Consider the following 18,896-nt stretch of genomic DNA (forward strand, 5'->3'; position numbering starts at 1 on the left):
TTTTTTAGATTGACTTGCTTGAAAATCCGGCAATCGATGATGTGGTTGTACTTTCGGTTGTGCTGGAAGAGGTGAAGAATAAGAATCTTTCAGTTTACAACAGAATGAGGGCCATTTGCAGCAATTCTCTGCGGAAATTCTTTGTCTTTTCCAATGAGCACCACAAGTGAGTTCATTTTTGTATTGCAACTCAGATTAGTTTGACACTCACTGGAACTATGGCATTTAAGTTTATGATTTTGCCTCCTCTCATCCCCTTCTTGCATTCATTACTACTTTTATAAACTTACGTGAGTTCAAGAGAGCTATTGGAAATGTGGAATAAAAGAAGTAATCATTGGGAAGTTTATACATTGGTTCAATACCAATGCTTAGTGTTTAATATCTTGAAGTACTGACTAAAGAAGCTTGGGATGCTACTGTGTTCTGGCTGTAAACTTTCTCTGTCTTTGCCAATGCTGTTTGGAGGAGTATTAAGGCTGCACTACCCTTTTTTGGGTTTATTTTTGTTTTCACAGGGACACATATGTCAAGGCTATGGTTGGAGAAAGTCCAAATGATCGGAATGATAGAGGTATGCTATTTTCTCTCATGCAATATTATTCGTGGAAGAAGACTTCTTCCACTCCCCCTTCCCTCCAGTTTTTTTCTTCCCTAGATCGAATATCTCTAAACAATTCCATTAGCTCAAAGAAGGATGGAAAATATCAAATCAAGACAGCTTTTCTCTCCCTCTGTTCCCAAATCATTTTTTTGTTAGCAAGAAAACTGAATGAAGATTATTGATATTTTTAAGTGCTTTTAAGTTGCAATGTCTTATTCCCACCCCATGGGTTCCCATTCTATTTAATTGAATCTCCATATCAGAAGTAATATTCCCTGCAGCTATATGAAAGGTATCCTATTATCTCCAATCATGGAGTAACAAAAGGGTGAATGAATCTCCCTTTAATCCATGTGATGTTTTAAGTGCTTGTTCAATGTTTTCTTATCTTTTTGGTTTGCGGTCCTATTTGATGTCTCCTAAGTCAAGAGAGGGAGGGGACAATTAAGTTGAAGGGGCATGCATATTGTCCTTTTATAATTTTCTTATTGACAAGATCGATCCCTACGACAAAATGAAAGGTGGTGAATGTCAGATTAAGACCCTAATATATTTGGAGTAGTTTAGAAGGAATAGTTATCTCATTATAATAGTAATAATAGGGCAGGACAGGTTTGGGAAATCTAATATAAATCTGATGATTAAGTGAATTTGGGTTTGGGAAGGTCTACTAACACAAAACTCACAACATACGTGCAGAAAATCAGAATTAACAGCAGCCATAAATGATGAAATTTCCAAAATACTAGTGTAGAAAATGCATTCTATGATTCATGGAAATTTAATAAAGGATACAGGATAGGTCAGTACCTTCCTTTACTGTCCCACGAGTTGAAGTGTTTGAATCAAGTGCCAAGCACTATCAAACGCCGAGAATGTATCCTCAGTACCTCCTTGTTTTCAATTGATGAATGTCCATTGTGTTTGAGGCTATAATTTAAGCCAAAAGTGAGAAAATTGGGACTGGTAGAAAAGGAATGTGGGAGAGGGAGAGGGTGGTAGATTAAGAGAGAAGAGTTAGGGAAGAGAAAAAGGGCTTGGCTTCACACCAACTTGGAGTCACTCCGAAGTTTGTAGGGAATCACTCATGCTGCAGAGAATGGGAGAAAATCTCACAAGTTCCAACATCTTTTCCCTCTCTTCCCTCCCAAAATGCAGTCTTTTAAAACCCAAAATGAAAAAAAGACAGAAATAACTCCCTAATAACTACTTTTCCATCAATAACTACTCCCTAATAACTACTTCTTCAACAATAACTCCCTTACAACATTATTACACGACAATTTTGATACCAAATAAAATAAAATACAACAAAATAAAACAAGCTACACATAACCATACGTAAACAAAAATATGCATCCACTTAAGTTAATAAGGGACACCTAGCCACAATGAAGTGATGTATGGCTGTGTACGTCGACTTCTCCTCTGATATGTTCTAAATCCCTGATTGATGTTCTCATCAAATAACTAATTACTTAAATAGACAATGCAACAGTAAGTCAGTAACAATAAGTCAATAACGGTAACAACAGTTATAATTCATGCAACATGCATAGATGAGAAATGATATGGTATGAGCCTTTGTTCCAAAACAAAAAAATCTGTTGTCTACAATTCTTTCTGTATTTATTTTTCTTTCCGTCTTTTTTTTTTGGAAAGGGTGGGGGGGAAGGGTGCCTGTGTACCTTGCCATAAAATTTCGACTTCTGACATCCAAGAACTGCATTCAGCAATTCGTGTGGCGACTCAATGGTATCAAAATCATCTTGGAGGCAGTACGCGAGTCTTACTTATTACTAATGACAGGGAGAATAAGAGGAAGGCCACTGAAGAGGGAATTTGTGCAGAGACAGGTACTTCTTATCCTCTTTATCCTTCTTCCTTGTTATTCCTTTCTATGTCTGATATTTTTTGAGAATGTCTTGTTATTCCGATATTTTCTCATTTTTTTAAAGCTATAAACTTAGAATTTGTTTGATGGTAACCTTTTATCTTGTACAAATTCATTGGTGGAACATTCTGCTTGTTTCAGTTGAATCGTATGTTAAATCACTGGGTCAACCAGAGCTGCTTGACCTCCTTGTGCAACCTTCCTCCGAAGATGTAGCAATGGAGGAAGTTGAAGATCAGAGGCCCTCAAAGAAGAAAATCATTTATAGTGAGGTAATCTAGTTTCCTGTTCGTGTTCTGTCCTACTTGTTGAGTATGTCCTAATGTATCTTTGTTTGGCTGAGATAAAGGATTCGTGTAACTTTTTATTGGAGTTACCAAATTTCAACACTTTTCACTCTTTTACAGCACAAACCCATGTCAGAAATTACTTCGGGCTTGCATCGTGGTATTTACCATCAAGGAAAGCTCCGTGTCAACCGTTATAATCCATTTGAAGCATACGTTGGAAGTGAGAGCATTGGTGATGAAATAATTATCTATGGTCGGGCTAACATGAATAGGGCTTTTGATGGTGACATAGTGGCAGTAGAGCTCTTGCCTCAAGATCAGTGGCATGAGGAGAAGTCCCTTTCTATTGCAGATGATGGTACGTTAGCTCTTCGTGAGATATATCTTGGGGAATGTGGATACTAATTTAAACACAAATTCCAATGCATCTACATAATTCAATTTGCACTATAAAAGTGTTGAATTTGTATAAGACTCTGTGAACCGCCGTTAAGTTGGAATGACATAATGAAGGAATGGCTGTGGAAGGTGTGGTTATATATATGATGAATTGAACATCTATTAGTCTAGGATGTTTTCAGTTCAACTGTTTAACTACTTAAGACCAGCTGACACAATGAATAAATGGTTAAATTGGTAATACATAGACAAACAGATGTATTGTAGCTCAAGAAAGGTAGCATGAACAATCCATGATTATTGTGGTATTAAACAGCTTATTGTTTGTTTATTATAATGGACTCTGAATAAAACTTTGACTTTTCTGAGAAATTTGCTGCAGGTTCTAGACCTGCATTTCACAGATTACTCTATTTACTATTTAATCGGAAAACTAAAACTGATAATGGTGAAGATGATGTACTATATCTGTTGTGTCATTCAGCATTTCAAATTCTCTGAGTACCAGTAAATATAGTAAACATTTTGAGTCATTCAAAGCACATGGCACATGTTAAGAAGTCCCAATTTTATGAGTACCAGTAAATATAGTAAACATTTTGAGTCATTTAAAATTTTTAAGGTTGGAGTTTGTTGTTGTTGTATTTTGAGTCATTCAAAGCCACATGTTAAGAAGTCCCAGCATTTTGACAATCATAACCAATACTGCTTTATTTATTTAAATTATTTTAGAGCCACACATCTGCAATAGACAATATGTTATGCACATTTGTATGTTGTTTAAGTCAGATATTTATAAGCATTTTGCTCCCTTTCAGAGGATGAGGAGGAAGAAGATGTTCATTTAGTTCCAAACAGTGCTGATGATGCACCTAGAAATACAATTTCAACTCCAGGTTCTACTGGAGATGCAAATTCTGCTTCTTGTCGTCCATCTGGGCGTGTTGTTGGTATTATCAAGCGGAATTGGAACTCGTAAGTTCAGTTGAATATACATATCTTCTTTAGTTAGATTTTCTGCAATAACATTATGCTCATGCTTCATTTGGTGACTATCATTTCAATTTTGCATCCAAGGGGAAAATGATATTGATAAACAGCAGTATATATTATTAGGGAAAAGGTTATTTGAGCCAACTGCGGAGGGTACACTATAACCCTGGTGGGGGGTAGGTAGGATGGACCCTAGGTTCAGAATCACACACCCTTATAACAGGATCTCAAGAAAACTCTAAACCAGAAATTAGGTCGACTAATAAGGTCAAAGTCAACCTTTATGGTTGGGCCTCAGATTCTGGTCAAAGGTAATAGGCATAAGTTGGATCCATAAAATCCCAAAGTACTGCAACGATTCAACGGTTAGATTAAGTCAAATTCAAATCCTCAACTCTGGAAACAAAAGAGAACAGATTTGGAAGATTTTATACCTTGGCAGATCACAGGTTCTGATCAATCTGAAACTCTGGTCGAAGGACCCCTTTATAAGGTTCTTTGATACCCCAAAGTATGGGAGAAATCTGATGGACAGATTCTCTAATACAGCCAATATCGTTTTCAGCAAAAAAGGCTCAAAAACAGGGTATCCACCAGGTCTATTTGAGAGGGTTCTTGCTGTCATTTAATTCCCAGTATGAACAGCATGTAACGAGCAATAATAATAGTTGAAGATCCTACCCAAACTCAGAATATATCAGATATCAAAAAGCTTGAATAAGAACAGATGAAACAGCTCTTACTTGAAGAAGGAACACAGACTATAAGGAGGAATGTAACCTTTGGCTTCCCACCAGCAAACCTGGATTAGAATCCCACTGATTCCAAGGATTTCCCAATTCCCACCCTTAACTGAGTCTCACAGCAGCCAGATTGAAGCAAATAATTTTTTCTTTTATCAAAAACGTGAAGAAGCTCTTAGGCTTTTACAACTTATAGCTAGAATTAAGGTATCCAACTAGGAAACTGAAATACAAAGTCAAAAGCCATTAGAAAACTGAAAAGAAAAGGTAAAAAGGAACTCTCCAACATGGGGGAGTTCTAAAGTGTCTTGACTTCTAAAGCAATAGATTAAAAAACTAAAAACAACTAAAATAACTAGCCCATGATGTGGGCTAGTGGACCCAAACCGACAGAAATATAATAAAGGCGACTAAGGCCTGTTTAGGTCCACTAAGGCGTGTTTGCCTTGCGTTTATTCTTCTTATGGGAGTATGTTATAAACTCCCCTGCATCAAATCCTCTCTCTCCATCTCTCTACTTCTCATCTGAAATGACTTGTTTACCCCCTATGTACAAAACCGTTCGTCGCTCCTCAGTGGTGCACTCCTAATGGCGTCCAACCCAAAAGCCCGAGTTTCAGGGTGGAGAGATCCTTCCAAGGTCATAAGCCCAATAACCACAAATTACCCGACCAATGTGGGACTAAACCCCCTCTTATTCCTGGCCATGGATCGCATCAACTCCCCCAGCTTTGGCCCATGTGGCAGGTGCTCTAATACCATTTAATGGTATCCAACCCCAAAGCCTGAGCTTCAAGGTCGAGAGGCCCTTCCAAGGTCATAAGACCAGTAACCGCACTCTACCCGACCAATATGGGACAAAAACCCCTCCCATTCCTGGCCATGGAGTGCATTCACTACATCAATTCACTATGCCTCTTGCTCGGAGAACCCTCTCCCATATTATTAATTGGATGATTGGTTGCCATCAAATTATACCTCGTATGAAGTGCCACCTTTTATGTTGTTAGTTCTAATGGAGTTCAGCTAATTGTGATGGCCAAGGTACTAAAACGCGGGTCTCGGTACCAACTTGGCCCTTGGAAAAACCGAGTCGAGTCGAGATCTCGTCGAGTTGGTGCATTTTTTTTTCGACTCGTAGCTTCAACTCGGTGGGTTTTAGACCGAGTTTGGGTCTGAAACTTGGTATTCAGCCTATTTAGGCCATTTAAACACAATGACACTATCAGATTTTGCAAAAACAAAGTCCAAATATGAGTTTCAATTCGGACCATAGGTTGGTAGGTGATGACGTACTAAAATACCCTACTCTACACATAATTTAGTAATAGAAAGCAAGCAAAACATTCAATTAATAGCTAAACAACTTAAATAAGAATTAGAAATGTTAAAGTGATACATCAAATTGTTTAACAGTGTTACTACTATCATCACATAATGACTTTGAATCAAGTATTCAGTATCCGCTAGTGTCACATTGTCTTCCCATGACATAGTGTTGCTGTAATGTTGCATATAGTGCTCCACAACAAGCATATAAGAATTCTGTCGAGTTAGGTAAGTAAATACATAGTAGATGGGTCATTTCCACGGGTCAACCCGAGATCTCGACCTGAGATCCGAGATCTCGCCGAGATATGTCGAGTTCTGTTGAGTTAGGTAAGTAAATACATAGTAGAAGGGTCACTTCCATGGGTCAACCTGAGATCTCGACTCGATATCCGAGATGTCAGCGAGATATTGCACTTTTATGTACTGTATGCCATCTCGTCTCGGTTTCTCAGAAAACCGAGACGAGAGCCGAGATCTCGCCGAGTTGAGACGAGTTTTAGAACTATGGTGATGGCTGGTTGGGCACTAATTTGTGTTATATAATGATTTTTCGCTCCCACCTTTATTCGGTTTACAACTTTGAGAATGATGTTTTCTTTTTGCATCCTTTACATTCTTGGTAATCTTTTTCTTATTTGATAAACTTTTCCGATTTATTTCACTGCTGTCAGCTTTTTGCATCCTTTACATTCTTGGCAATCTTTTTCTTATTCGATGAACTTTTCCGATTTATTTCACTGCTGTCGGCTTTTTGCATTCTTTACATTCTTGGCAATCTTTTTCTTATTTGATGAACTTTTCCGATTTATTTCACCGCTGTCACCTGGCTCATAGTGGATGATATTTTTCTGTCTACAAATTGGTAGAATAATTCAGCGAATTTAAAACTGACCTTTGCACAATTCTATTTTTTTGTTGGTCACATTGAAGGTTCATCAATGCCATTGATCCTAAAGTTCACTGCAGCAAACTGATTCAAGTGATTACAGTTAGAATTATATGTTGAGGCGAGTGTCTCAAATGTATTAAAATACTACAATAATTTAGAACGTGAACAAGCTATTTCTTGCTATCTTCCAATTAATAGGAGAAAATATTGTGCTTGACTTCTGTTAATGAATTTATCGTGGTTCATGTATGGTTGATCATATTAGGTGTTAGCTTGAATGAATTCATCAATTTTTGGGTGTGCAAGTAAAATTTGGGATCTTTGCCATCATCTATTGATTATACATGCCTTAAACCTGTTGAAAGAATTTCTTGGTGGAGGTTAACTCTTTTGGTTGTCAAGATATTAATAGCTTATCTAAATTAAATGGTTTAATGCAGTTACTGTGGATCTTTGGAGCCAATGCCTATGCCTGCAGGTAACGGTGGTGTTGCTCATGCTTTATTTGTCTCCAAAGATCGTAGAATTCCTAAGATTCGAATTCAAACTCGACAGCTTGGGAATCTTCTGGACAAGAGAATTATTGTAGCTGTTGATTCTTGGGACTGTTTATCTCGATATCCTTCTGGCCATTATGTGCGGACCATAGGTGAAATTGGAGACAGAGATACTGAAAGTGAGGCAAGTTCAAACTGGCTCAACCTTCATTACTCTTAGCTGCACTGTAACAAAAACAGTAACTTTTAGGGGGCTTCCACATCTTGTACATTTCTATTTTAGTTATGGTCCATTTATATTTTTCTAGTGATTCACTTGATTGAGCTATCATAATAGGAAATATGATTAAGATGTTCATAGTTTGTTTTACTGCGATCATCTTATACAGGTGGTCTTGATTGAGAATGACATAGATTCTCGACCATTTTCTGCCCAAGTATTGGCTTGCTTGCCACCCTTACCATGGTCATTGTCTACCATGGATTTGGCAAATCCTAACAGACAAGATCTGAGAGAGTTGCGTGCTTTTAGTGTGGATCCTCCAGGTATATGAGTCATATTTGCATGGATTTTTTGTATTACTTATTTAGTTTTTGTTTATGTAATTTTTACTTGTCACATGCCATGCTGCATATGATATTTCTCTTTCTGCATACTTTTCTCTGCTATATGGTTTACTTTATTACATTACTTAGATACTTGTATCGATGCTTCTGGTTCTGCAGGATGCAAGGATATTGATGATGCATTACACTGTACAGCTCTTCCAAATGGAAATTTTGAAGTGGGAGTTCGTATCTTCCCAATTTTTTTTTAAAAGTTTTTTATTTCTTTTGCTGAAACTGGATAAAAATGAAACCAAGTTTACTTTAGGACTGTCAGCATACTTGAAGTTTGGTTTCATATGGTGATAATTCATCGATTGCAAAAAGCAAAATGAAAATTGCCAATTCTATGGTTTACATCATATAAGATGGATGTGGAGTCCAACTGTTATTTAGTTATAGGAGAACTGAGTCTGAACGTAATGCTGATTCAGAGGGATCTAACTATTACAGAATTGATAAAAAGAGGGATATTAATTATCGAACTGATTCATCTGTCTATAAAATGGGATGGGAAATTTATTATGTATCAAACCATAAGTATTTCATTAGTCCATAAAAGTAAACAACAAACTAATCAAAGATACCAAGAAAAAAGATACAGTGATAAGAATGATTTTGATGGATCCATCGCAAGATATGAAAATATGGTTGGGGATGGGAGTGAAAATTACTATGATTTGTTTGTTCCTGAAACTAATTTATCGCCTAAATGTTGTATAGAATTGAGAATTTTAATTTGTTTCAATTTAAGAATGGAAATGCCCTAGATAGAAATCTAACATTGAAACTTCCTGTTAAGTGTCCTGCCTTGATTGATGCTGCTGTTTTGATGAAAAGAGTGATCCTGTTGGACCTGTTGGAGGAAAACTATTATCCACGTTCTCTTCCTGGTTTACTGATACTTCTTCGACTGATATGTTTATGTGGTTGCTGTTTTGTTAATCCCCATGCGTGAAATGTCTGGATAGTAATGATATTGGTTCGATTTTTCCAGTGGAGTAAATGAGGGATGGCAGTGTGTTAGTTTTGGTACTGACCTACCATTAATTATTTCTTAACCCTAACGTGCCTGCCCCATGAAGCATACTATTCATTTACCAATTAAATTTTATCAGTTACACAATGTAACTGGGACAGGGCCTCCGCATCATGGCTGGAGGGGTCAGTCAGAGCTCTAGGGGGTTTTGTTTACCAAATCCTACCCTGGCTGGTTAAACACTCATTAAAGTATGACTTGTAGTTCAATCCTGGTTTAACGTACCCAGTCACCGTCCATAGGATAAAATTAGCTTTTCTTTGGGCTTTTTAACTTGAGGTTTCTTCCATGTTATTGGTTATGGGAAACAAAATGAAACATTTTTGTAAATCTTTAATGACATTAATCAGATATAGCAGATGTTACAAATTTTGTCCACCCTGGGACCCCACTTGATGATGAAGCTTCACAAAGGGGCACATCTGTCTATCTGGTTGAGCGCCGGATTGACATGCTTCCGAAACCTCTAACAGAAGGTTGTATTTTTTCTTCAATTAATTGGTGATAGTTATTGTGTTTGCATCATGTAATCTGGTATTTTCTTTGCAGATATTTGTTCTCTTCGATCTGATGTGGAGAGGCTGGCATTTTCTGTTATTTGGGTATGCCTATAGAAAATATCTACTTGAGCTTCAATATTATGATTTTTTTCACCTCTTGAGAGGTAGCTATTGATTGTTATGTTTATTCTGATACATAGTATCTGTTGAATTGTGTAATTTATATTCATAAATGGTAGCTAGATGATCTTACCTTCTTCCAATTCTATTGGATGCAGATTTTAGTAGCTGTTGAACTATGTGATTTGTATTAATGAATGGTAGCTGCATGATCTTACCTTCAGCAAATTATTGTTTGAGGAGAGGGGTTTGATTTTTTGTGTTTGCCATCCTATTTGGAACCAAATGCATTGTTGTGGTGGTTGTTGTACAACATGATCTGCTGTTATCTTTCTTGAACATACCCTCCCTAAACACCTAGGGTTCTTTTTTCAATCAATTCAGAAAAACTTGAAGGCTTGGTCAACATGTTACATTTTTGGTTAAATACAAGTCAGAAAATTGTCAAATTATGGTCAAAATTTAGCACTGTTTGACTGATGCATATGTACTCATGAGTTAATTCCTGCACTTCCACATTTTTTGTGACACTGGCTCATGCTGTACAAGGTATTGCTCTTTTTACTGATCCGGGCTTCTAATTTGTGGACCCCATCCAAGAGATTTTCACAGAAGGTGTCCCTATTTAACCTAAGCATAGTTATCAAGGCGGCAAGGGGACCAAGGTGTTGCGCGTTGGAGAGGGTCCAAAATCAAGGCGACACCAACAAGGCGCCCAAGGCAACCATAGAGCCTGGTCGCCTAGGCGATGCCTTGATAACTATGAACCTAATGCAAAGATGCTGCTTTAATATGTTAGCGTTTCTTTTTGGTGTTATCTTTTTGTGTTTTGACTTTTGTTTGTATATGTATGTGCAAGTATGGGTAGGATGGGGAGGTAATGCAATCTCGGGCTCTAAAAAACCCGGTTTGGATCGTTTATGGGTCCATCCAAGTGCTAAACTACTCAAAGAATAAGTGAGATGGTAATTTCTGTAAATATCTCCAAGTTTATAAGGGGATTGACAATCCTGTAATTAACTAGAAATTGAAAGGGATTGTTTGGTAGGTAAATAAGAGGAGTCTTCAAAAGGGATTTGTGTTTATTGATCAGGGGTAAACGTGGAATGAAAGATAAAATAAAGACTAAAGAGATTAAAGGAAGAAGGGAGGGGTAATATTGGAAAGAGGAGGATTATGGTGACATTAAATTTTTAAAAATACTATGATAATCTTCTTCAACCTCCTACGATAGGAAAAGAACAAGAAACCAGTGGTGAACCCAAACATCTTTTTCTAGTGAGAAAACTCACTCCATAGGACACGGATCAACTCGGGATTTTAGGGGGAGGTCGTAAACTCGAAGGCCTATGGATTCAACACAAACAATATCCAGGACAGAGATCACAAAACAAAATAAAATCTCTGCAACTGAGGTCTACCAGAGAAATCAGGAACTACTTTTGTAGACAGCTCTGAATATGAATGCTTAGTGATCAGAATCGATCACCCAGGCCCTTTATTTATAGTAATCTGAAGTACATGTAATTGAAGTAAAACTCCTCAGTCCTAATCCTACTAGGAATTCCTAGTACAGCTAGGAATCCCAGAGTAGCACTCGGCTGAGGAGGAAAATACAATAAAACAGTGGAAAATAAAAAATAAAAGAAAGAAAAAGTGTAATCCTAACACAACTAGGACTGCAATCCTAACACAACTAGGACTAGTTCCCCCAATCGGGTAACTAGCCTATCTCAACACTCCCCCTCAAGTTGGAGCATAAATGTCAACCATGCCCAACTTGACAAGAATAGGATGAAAAATCTTTCCACTTAAGCCTTTAGTAAACACTTTAGCAAGCTGGTCAGAAGATTGCACAAACGGAACACACACCAGCCCTCCTTCCAACTTTTCTTTAATAAAGTGTCTGTCAACCTCCACATGCTTAGTACGATCATGCTGAACCGGGTTGTGAGCAATACTAATAGCAGCCTTGTTGTCACAATACAACATCATGGGAAGAGGAACAGGAGTCCTGATATCTTGTAATAAACCTTTGAGCCACAACATTTCACAAATACCTTGTGCCATAGCACGAAACTCTGCTTCAGCACTAGATCTTGCCACGACGTTCTGCTTTTTACTACGCCACGTAACAAGATTGCCGCCAACAAATGAGCAATAGCCAGAAATGGACTTTCTATCAGAGGAACCAGCCCAATCTGCATCAGTATATGCTTCGACACGAAGATGACCATTCGGAGACAAAAGAATTCCTTTACCCGGTGCTGATTTTAAATATCGAAGGATCCGGATAACAGCATCCATGTGAGAGGAGTGTGGATCATGCATGAACTGACTAACCATACTCACAGATACTGCTATGTCAGGTCTTGTATGAGACAGATAGATGAGCTTACCAACCAATCTTTGATACCGACCTTTATCAACAGGAGTTCCCTCCTTTTCTTTAAGTCTTGTAGTAGCATCCATAGGTGTATCGGAAGGATGACACCCTAGCATTCCAGTCTCGGTCAATAAATCTAGGATGTACTTTCTTTGAGAAAGAAAGATGCCTTTAGAAGATCTAGCAACTTCTATCCCTAGAAAGTACTTTAGTTTTCCCAGATCTTTTATTTCAAATTCTCGCCCAAGATAAGTCTTCAACTGGGTGATTTCATGATTATCATTCTCGGTCACCACAATATCATCAACAGAAACTGTTAGGAGAGTTACCTTTTCACCATTTTTCTTGATAAACAAAGTATGATCAGCGTTGCTCTGCTTATAACCTGCAGAGACCATTGCCTTATGAAATCGTCCAAACCATGCACGAGGGGACTGTTTCAGTCCATATAAAGCACGCTTCAATTTACAAACTTTCCCGCTGGTCTTATCACAAGAGAATCCAGGTGGAATGTCCATGTACACTTCCTCGTCAAGTTCTCCATGGAGGAAGGCATTCTTCACATCTAATTGTTGTAACTCCCAGCCAAGATTCACTGCACAAGAAAGTAGCACTCTGACAGTGTTTAATTTCGCGACTGGTGCAAAAGTCTCTTGGTAATCGATCCCATAGGTCTGAGTAAATCCTTTTGCAACCAAACGTGCTTTGTATCGATTCACAGTGCCATCTACCTTCTGTTTCACCACAAACACCCTCTTACATCCAACTGGTTTCTTTCCTGGAGGAAGAACCACAAGTTCCCATGTATTATTCTTTTTTAAGGCTTGCATTTCTTCCATCATTGCTGCTTTCCACTTTCCATCTGCAAAAGCTTCCTGCCAATTTTGGGGAATACGAACAGAAGAAAGAGAGGAGACAAATGTACGAAATGATGGAGAAAGGGAGTCATAAGAGACTACATGAGAAATGGGGTGTTGGGTACAAGCCCGAATACCTTTACGATGAGCAATAGGTAAATCAGCAGATGAAGGAGAGGATATGTTACCTGGAGATCGATCTGGTTCCAGGGCTGACAACTGTAGTGGTCGAGCTGGAGCAGTGGATGGAAGCGCTTGTATTGGGAATGTCCCCTGTGATATGTTTTGAGATTAGAGTCGTTAATTCTTCTGAAATTCCCTAATGGTTTGTTGGACTGGAGTCACCTCCCCCTGAAGGGAATTATCACCAATAGGATTTTCAGCATCCTCTAAGTTCTCCCCCTGGGGAAAATCCGGTGGGGAAGCAGGAGAGGGGAGAGGGGAGAGGGGAGGAAACAACAGTCGGTTGAGGGGTGGGTGAAATAGGTAGTTGGACTCGGGTCTGGGTCTGTATGGGAAGGTCAACCATCACATCTTCACCAAAAGTCTCCCCCTGAAGAGGTGTAGGGTGATAATAAGATAGAGTTTCATGAAAGATAACATCCATACTGGTGAAGGTGCGACGGGTAGGAGGATGGTGACACTTATATCCCTTTTGGGAAGGAGAGTAACCTAAAAAAATACACCAGGTCCCACGGGGTTCAAGCTTGCCTGGAGATCGGGTATTGCGAACATAACAGACACAACCAAACTCCTTTGGTGGGACAACAAAGGTAGAGGGCCCCTGCAGTAATGAAGCAGGGGTGGCAGAGTCAAGGACTCGAGTAGGGAGCTTATTGATAAGATAGGCAGCAGTCATGACAGCACCTCCCCAATATTGGGAAGGGACAAAATGGGCAAACACAAGAGCCCGAGTCACCTCAAGAAGGTGGCGGTTTTTTCTTTCAGCCACACCATTTTAGGCTGGGGTATTAACACAACTGGTCTGATGGAGTATTCCATGGGCAGCAAGGTACTGCTGAAACTGACCATCCATGTATTCTTTACCATTGTCACTACGCAATATCTTGAGAGTGGTAGTGTATTGGGTCTGAATCATTTTATGAAAATTTTGAAAACAAGAGAAAACTTCACTTTTGTTGTGCATTAAATATACCCATGTACACCTAGAATAACAATCAATGAAAGAAACAAACCAACGGTGGCCTTTAAGGGATGGTTTGCGGCTAGGCCCCCAAACATCAGAGTGAACAATATTAAAAGGAGAAGAGCTTCTTTTATTATAAATAGAATAAGTAGAACGATGTTGTTTAGCCAAAACACAGGCTTCACAAAAAAAATCATCTTTATGACATTTTTTAGCTAATGCTGGAAATAAAAGGGATAATGTTCCTAAAGGGGGGTGACCTAGTCTATTATGCCATTGTTGAAGTTCAGAAGAAACTAACGCACTTTGATGGATGGGAGAAGCCAAAGGCGGTGGTGAAGTAAGACTCCCAGTATCAAGCAGGTACAATCCACCATGCATCTTACCACATCCAATCGTTGCCCCCGTTGCCAGATCCTGAAACACACAGTGTGAAGGAAAAAAGGTTACTTCACAATTTAGGTCACGGGTAAGACTACTGATAGAAAGAAGATTAGTGGTAAATTTAGGAATATGTAAAACAGATGATAACTGTAAGGAAGGTGTGCAACTGATGGAGCCCTTTCCAGAGATAGAGGAGAGAGAGCCATCAGCTACCCGTACTTTGTCTTTACCAGATGTAGGAGAGTAACGATTAAAGATACTGGAGGATCCAGTCATATGATCAGTGGCACCGGAGTCTATGATCCAGGGAGAGGAGACTATCGATGCACAGTGACCAACAAAAGAAATACCTGAGTGAGCTAAATTTGAACCTGGAGGAGTGGAAGAATTGGCAGGTGTTGTTGTAGCAGCGGAAGCCTGTAACATATGACGGAAAGCCTGAGGTTCATCCTTGGATAGTCCAGTGTTAGTACGAGGGGTAGGAGTGACAGCTTCAGTATGATTAGCTTTGTTTTTCGATTTGCGAGCAGCACGTTTAGCCTCAAAGTCGGCTGGTTTGCCATGTATCTTCCAATAGGTGGCCTTGGTGTGCCACAATTTTCCACAATGCTCACATTTAACCTGTGTCTTCTCAAATTTAGAAGTATCAACAACTGAAGGAGTAGAACCAGCCCCGGTCTGCAATGCTGATCGATCCGGAATTGTAGTATTGAGCATAGCAGTTCTTCGGCGATCTTCACTGTTAACCAAGGCATAAGACTGTTCCAATGTAGGGAAAGGGTCTTTGCCTAGAATCTGAACCCTAATTCGGTTGTATTCCACATTAAGTCCAGCCAAAAAATCATAAACCCTAATTTTGTCAATATGCTTTTTGTAGGCAGCAATGTCAGTGGCATTAGTGGGCTGATAATCAGAGTAATGATCAAGTTCTTGCCAATACTTGCGGAGTTCAGCATAGTATTGAGGGATTGCTGAATCATTCTGCTTGGTGTCATGGATTTTCTTCCTTAATTCGTAGACCTGAGCATCATTCCCTACCTGTGAATAGGTGTCTTTGGCAGCCTTCCATATCTGGGCAGCAGTGTCTAGGAGAAGGTAGCCCGATGCAATTGAAGGATGCATAGAATGAATAAGGTATGACATGACCATGGAGTCAGTGGATAACCATTTAGTCTTGGCAGCTCCTTCTTCAGTAGGGATAGGAGTAGTGCCTATAAGGTGTCCTGTGTAGCCACGGCCAGCAACTGTAAGGTAAGTGGATCTGGACCACATTAAATAGTTTGTCCCATCTAGTTTGGTGGGAGAAGCAAAAGGAAGATACTCTGGTCGAGAAGATCCATCAGAGTCAGCTGAAGTGATGTCAGACATCATGTAAAGTTCCTTAAAAAATCAGAAAAAAACTGATGATGTAACAGGAAACCCTAATCGAGTAGAGCCCTGGGTTTTAAGGCTGTATGAGTTGCAGCCCTTAGAACCGGCTGAAACAAGGTTCGAGTGTCTTCCTTGTAGCAGAGAAAGTGTCCTCCAGACAGTGGCCCCTTCGGATGAGCCAATAAAAGCCCTGAATTGGAGAAGATTTAGGTCAGCAGGGACAGATCTGAATGCAAAATAATTGCAGATTTGGATCTGCTGTGGATTGAATTCAGATCTGCAGTTTGAATGCAAAAAAATTGCAGATTTGGATCTGCAGTTTGAAAACAATAGGGTGTAGATCAGAAGGTGCAGGAATCAATCTCCAAATAAAACCAGAAATCCAGCTCGATTAGGGCAGCAGCTTGATCTCCAAGGTTGGAGGAAACCTGCGGCAGGTTCAGATCACCCCAGTATTTGAATGATTTTCAGAGAGGTGTCATGGAGGGCAGCAGCTAATTCTTCATTGAATCACCTCAAAGATGCTGCCCTGCATGAAGTAGAGAGTCTGAGAGAGTTGGAGAAGAAGAGAACCAGAAGCCGAGAGTATGTTGAAGATGGAAACCAGAAAAATTGAGGGGAAGCTGTTCTTCAGATCAGAGATGGCTCTGATACCATGTAGACAGCTCTGAATATGAATGCTTGAGTGATCAGAATCGATCACCCAGGCCCTTTATTTATAGTAATCTAAAGTACATGTAGTTGAAGTAAAACTCCTCAGTCCTAATCCTACTAGGAATTCCTAGTACAACTAGGAATCCCAGAGTAGCACTCGGCTGAGGAGGAAAATACAATAAAACAGTGGAAAATAAAAAATAAAAGAAAGAAAAAGAGTAATCCTAACACAACTAGGACTGCAATCCTAACACAAACACAACTAGGGCTGCAATCCTAACACAACTAGGACTAGTTCCCCCAATCGGGTAACTAGCCTATCTCAACAACTTTATTGCTGATTCGATTTCTCTCAAATGGATGGGTCTTACAAGATGAAGCTCCAGGGTTTTAGACGCCTATAGGGCTATAGGTAAGTAACCTACACCCAGAATCTTGGTAAGAAAGGAGAAGACTTGAGAGAGATCGATGTCAACCTTTGTGGCTGCTGTTACCGCCTGACAGAAATAGGGAAGAAAGAGTGAAGAGGAAAGAGGGAAGATGGGAGAAGAACACAGAAGAAAGAGGAGAAAGAAGAATGGTACAATCGCATGCAAGGGGATGGGAGGGAAGGGAGAAGAGAGATAAGAGAGAAAGGGAGCATGTAACACTCACACCGTGAGTTCTAACCTGAATTTCCAATATTCCATATCCAAACCTATCTCTTATTCAAATATATCTCTTGTAAATCAACTACATGCAGATTTATAAGAAAAGAAAAAGACTTCTACATGTATTCTAAAATAGGAACTTTAGTAAACTAGGTACTACTTTCCATAAAATAAAGATTATAATATAATCTCAAATAAAAAAATAAATTCTTTAAATATCGTATTGGACTCAACATCCAATTTAGACCCAGTTCATCTGTCTGGGCGTGCCGGTCCAAAGAAGCGCTCCTGCATCAGGAGGCGGTGATTCTTAAGTGATTAATGCGATACCAAACCAAAGCATAAATTCTTTGATGCTCCATCCTTAATACATGTGGAATGTTTGGCTTGGAACTGAGATGTGCGACTGAACCATAGACGCTGATCTTACATAGTGAGCAGTCATCTCCTCACATTTGATGGTTCAATGAGTTTGTTTTTCCTTTCCCAGCAAGGAATATGTAAACCCACGCCAAATGGCATTCTAAATTTACGTTTTTTGCCAAAATAGTTATTTATATATACAAAGAAATACAGAGAAGGCTCATCTAAACAAATCCACTTTTCTGTACTTCTTTGTAGTAGTCCTTGTAGTCTGTTATCTTGTATCCCTTATTAAAACATGTATATGTACTGTATATGCTATTGCTATTGCATGAATAAGTGGAGAACCAAAAAAACAATTCATAAAAATTAAAAATCTACATTCTCAGGTTTTGTGCTGGTTTGGCTTCTTTTGTAATGTATTATCTTATATTTATGGATATAAATTTCCCTGAATTTTAGGAAATGACTCCTGAGGCAGAGATTATTTCTACAAGATACACTAAAAGTGTCATTAAGTCATGTGCGGCATTGTCTTATGTTGAAGCTCAAGCCAGAATGGATGATAGGTGATATCTCTCTCCCCTACCCCTTGGTTTTTTTTTTGGGTGGTGGTAATTTCTTTTTTCTATTTTAGTTTGGAATTCTAAAAACACAAAATTTTCTGTATTCACTTATTTTTTTGGCAGATAATACTCTGTGTTTCACTCTCTTTTCTGATGCTAATGCACAGACATCTTGCCATCAGAAAAGGGGTTGGGAGTAGTATGAATGAAGTCGACCGTTAGCATTGATTAAGAATTTTTGCACTTACAATATTAGAACTTTGTTGCTTCACACCCCCCTCCCCAGATTGTTGTAACCTCCCCCTGCTTTTTCTGTTGAAAGCAATTCCTCTATGATGGTATATTGAGAAGCTGATGCTGCAAGTGTTTCAAACCTGGGCTTTGAGTTGTCAGTTATCATGTTACCAATAATCTCATGCCTATTTTAAACTCACTTGATTTTCTGTCACGTAGACAGTTGCTGTTTTCTTGAATTTCTTTTGTTTCCAATTCTTACCGTTCATAATTGAAGGAGTTTGATTAATCTTCTATATTTGGCAGCCGCCTGATGGATCCATTAACTACTGATCTGCGGAATATGAATGGATTAGCAAAGGTGTGTATATCTTCACC

The 18,896-nt window shown here is 38.9% G+C and overlaps 1 protein-coding gene across 1 annotated transcript in view; it reads left to right on the forward strand.

The window, feature by feature from the left end:
- Positions 1-18,896, forward strand: part of LOC122672687 (exosome complex exonuclease RRP44 homolog A) — a 34,712-nt gene that overhangs the window by 522 nt on the left and 15,294 nt on the right. Inside the window, exons 3-15 of the mRNA XM_043870159.1 lie at positions 9-166; positions 519-574; positions 2,338-2,460; positions 2,640-2,770; positions 2,906-3,146; positions 4,006-4,162; positions 7,585-7,825; positions 8,031-8,187; positions 8,368-8,436; positions 9,637-9,762; positions 9,836-9,888; positions 18,181-18,287; positions 18,825-18,879. Coding sequence (XP_043726094.1) covers positions 9-166; positions 519-574; positions 2,338-2,460; positions 2,640-2,770; positions 2,906-3,146; positions 4,006-4,162; positions 7,585-7,825; positions 8,031-8,187; positions 8,368-8,436; positions 9,637-9,762; positions 9,836-9,888; positions 18,181-18,287; positions 18,825-18,879 — 1,674 coding nt within the window. The remainder of the gene's footprint in view (positions 1-8; positions 167-518; positions 575-2,337; positions 2,461-2,639; positions 2,771-2,905; positions 3,147-4,005; positions 4,163-7,584; positions 7,826-8,030; positions 8,188-8,367; positions 8,437-9,636; positions 9,763-9,835; positions 9,889-18,180; positions 18,288-18,824; positions 18,880-18,896) is intronic.

The sequence above is a fragment of the Telopea speciosissima genome, chromosome 8 (genome assembly GCF_018873765.1).
Source record: "Telopea speciosissima isolate NSW1024214 ecotype Mountain lineage chromosome 8, Tspe_v1, whole genome shotgun sequence".
NCBI lineage: Eukaryota > Viridiplantae > Streptophyta > Magnoliopsida > Proteales > Proteaceae > Telopea > Telopea speciosissima.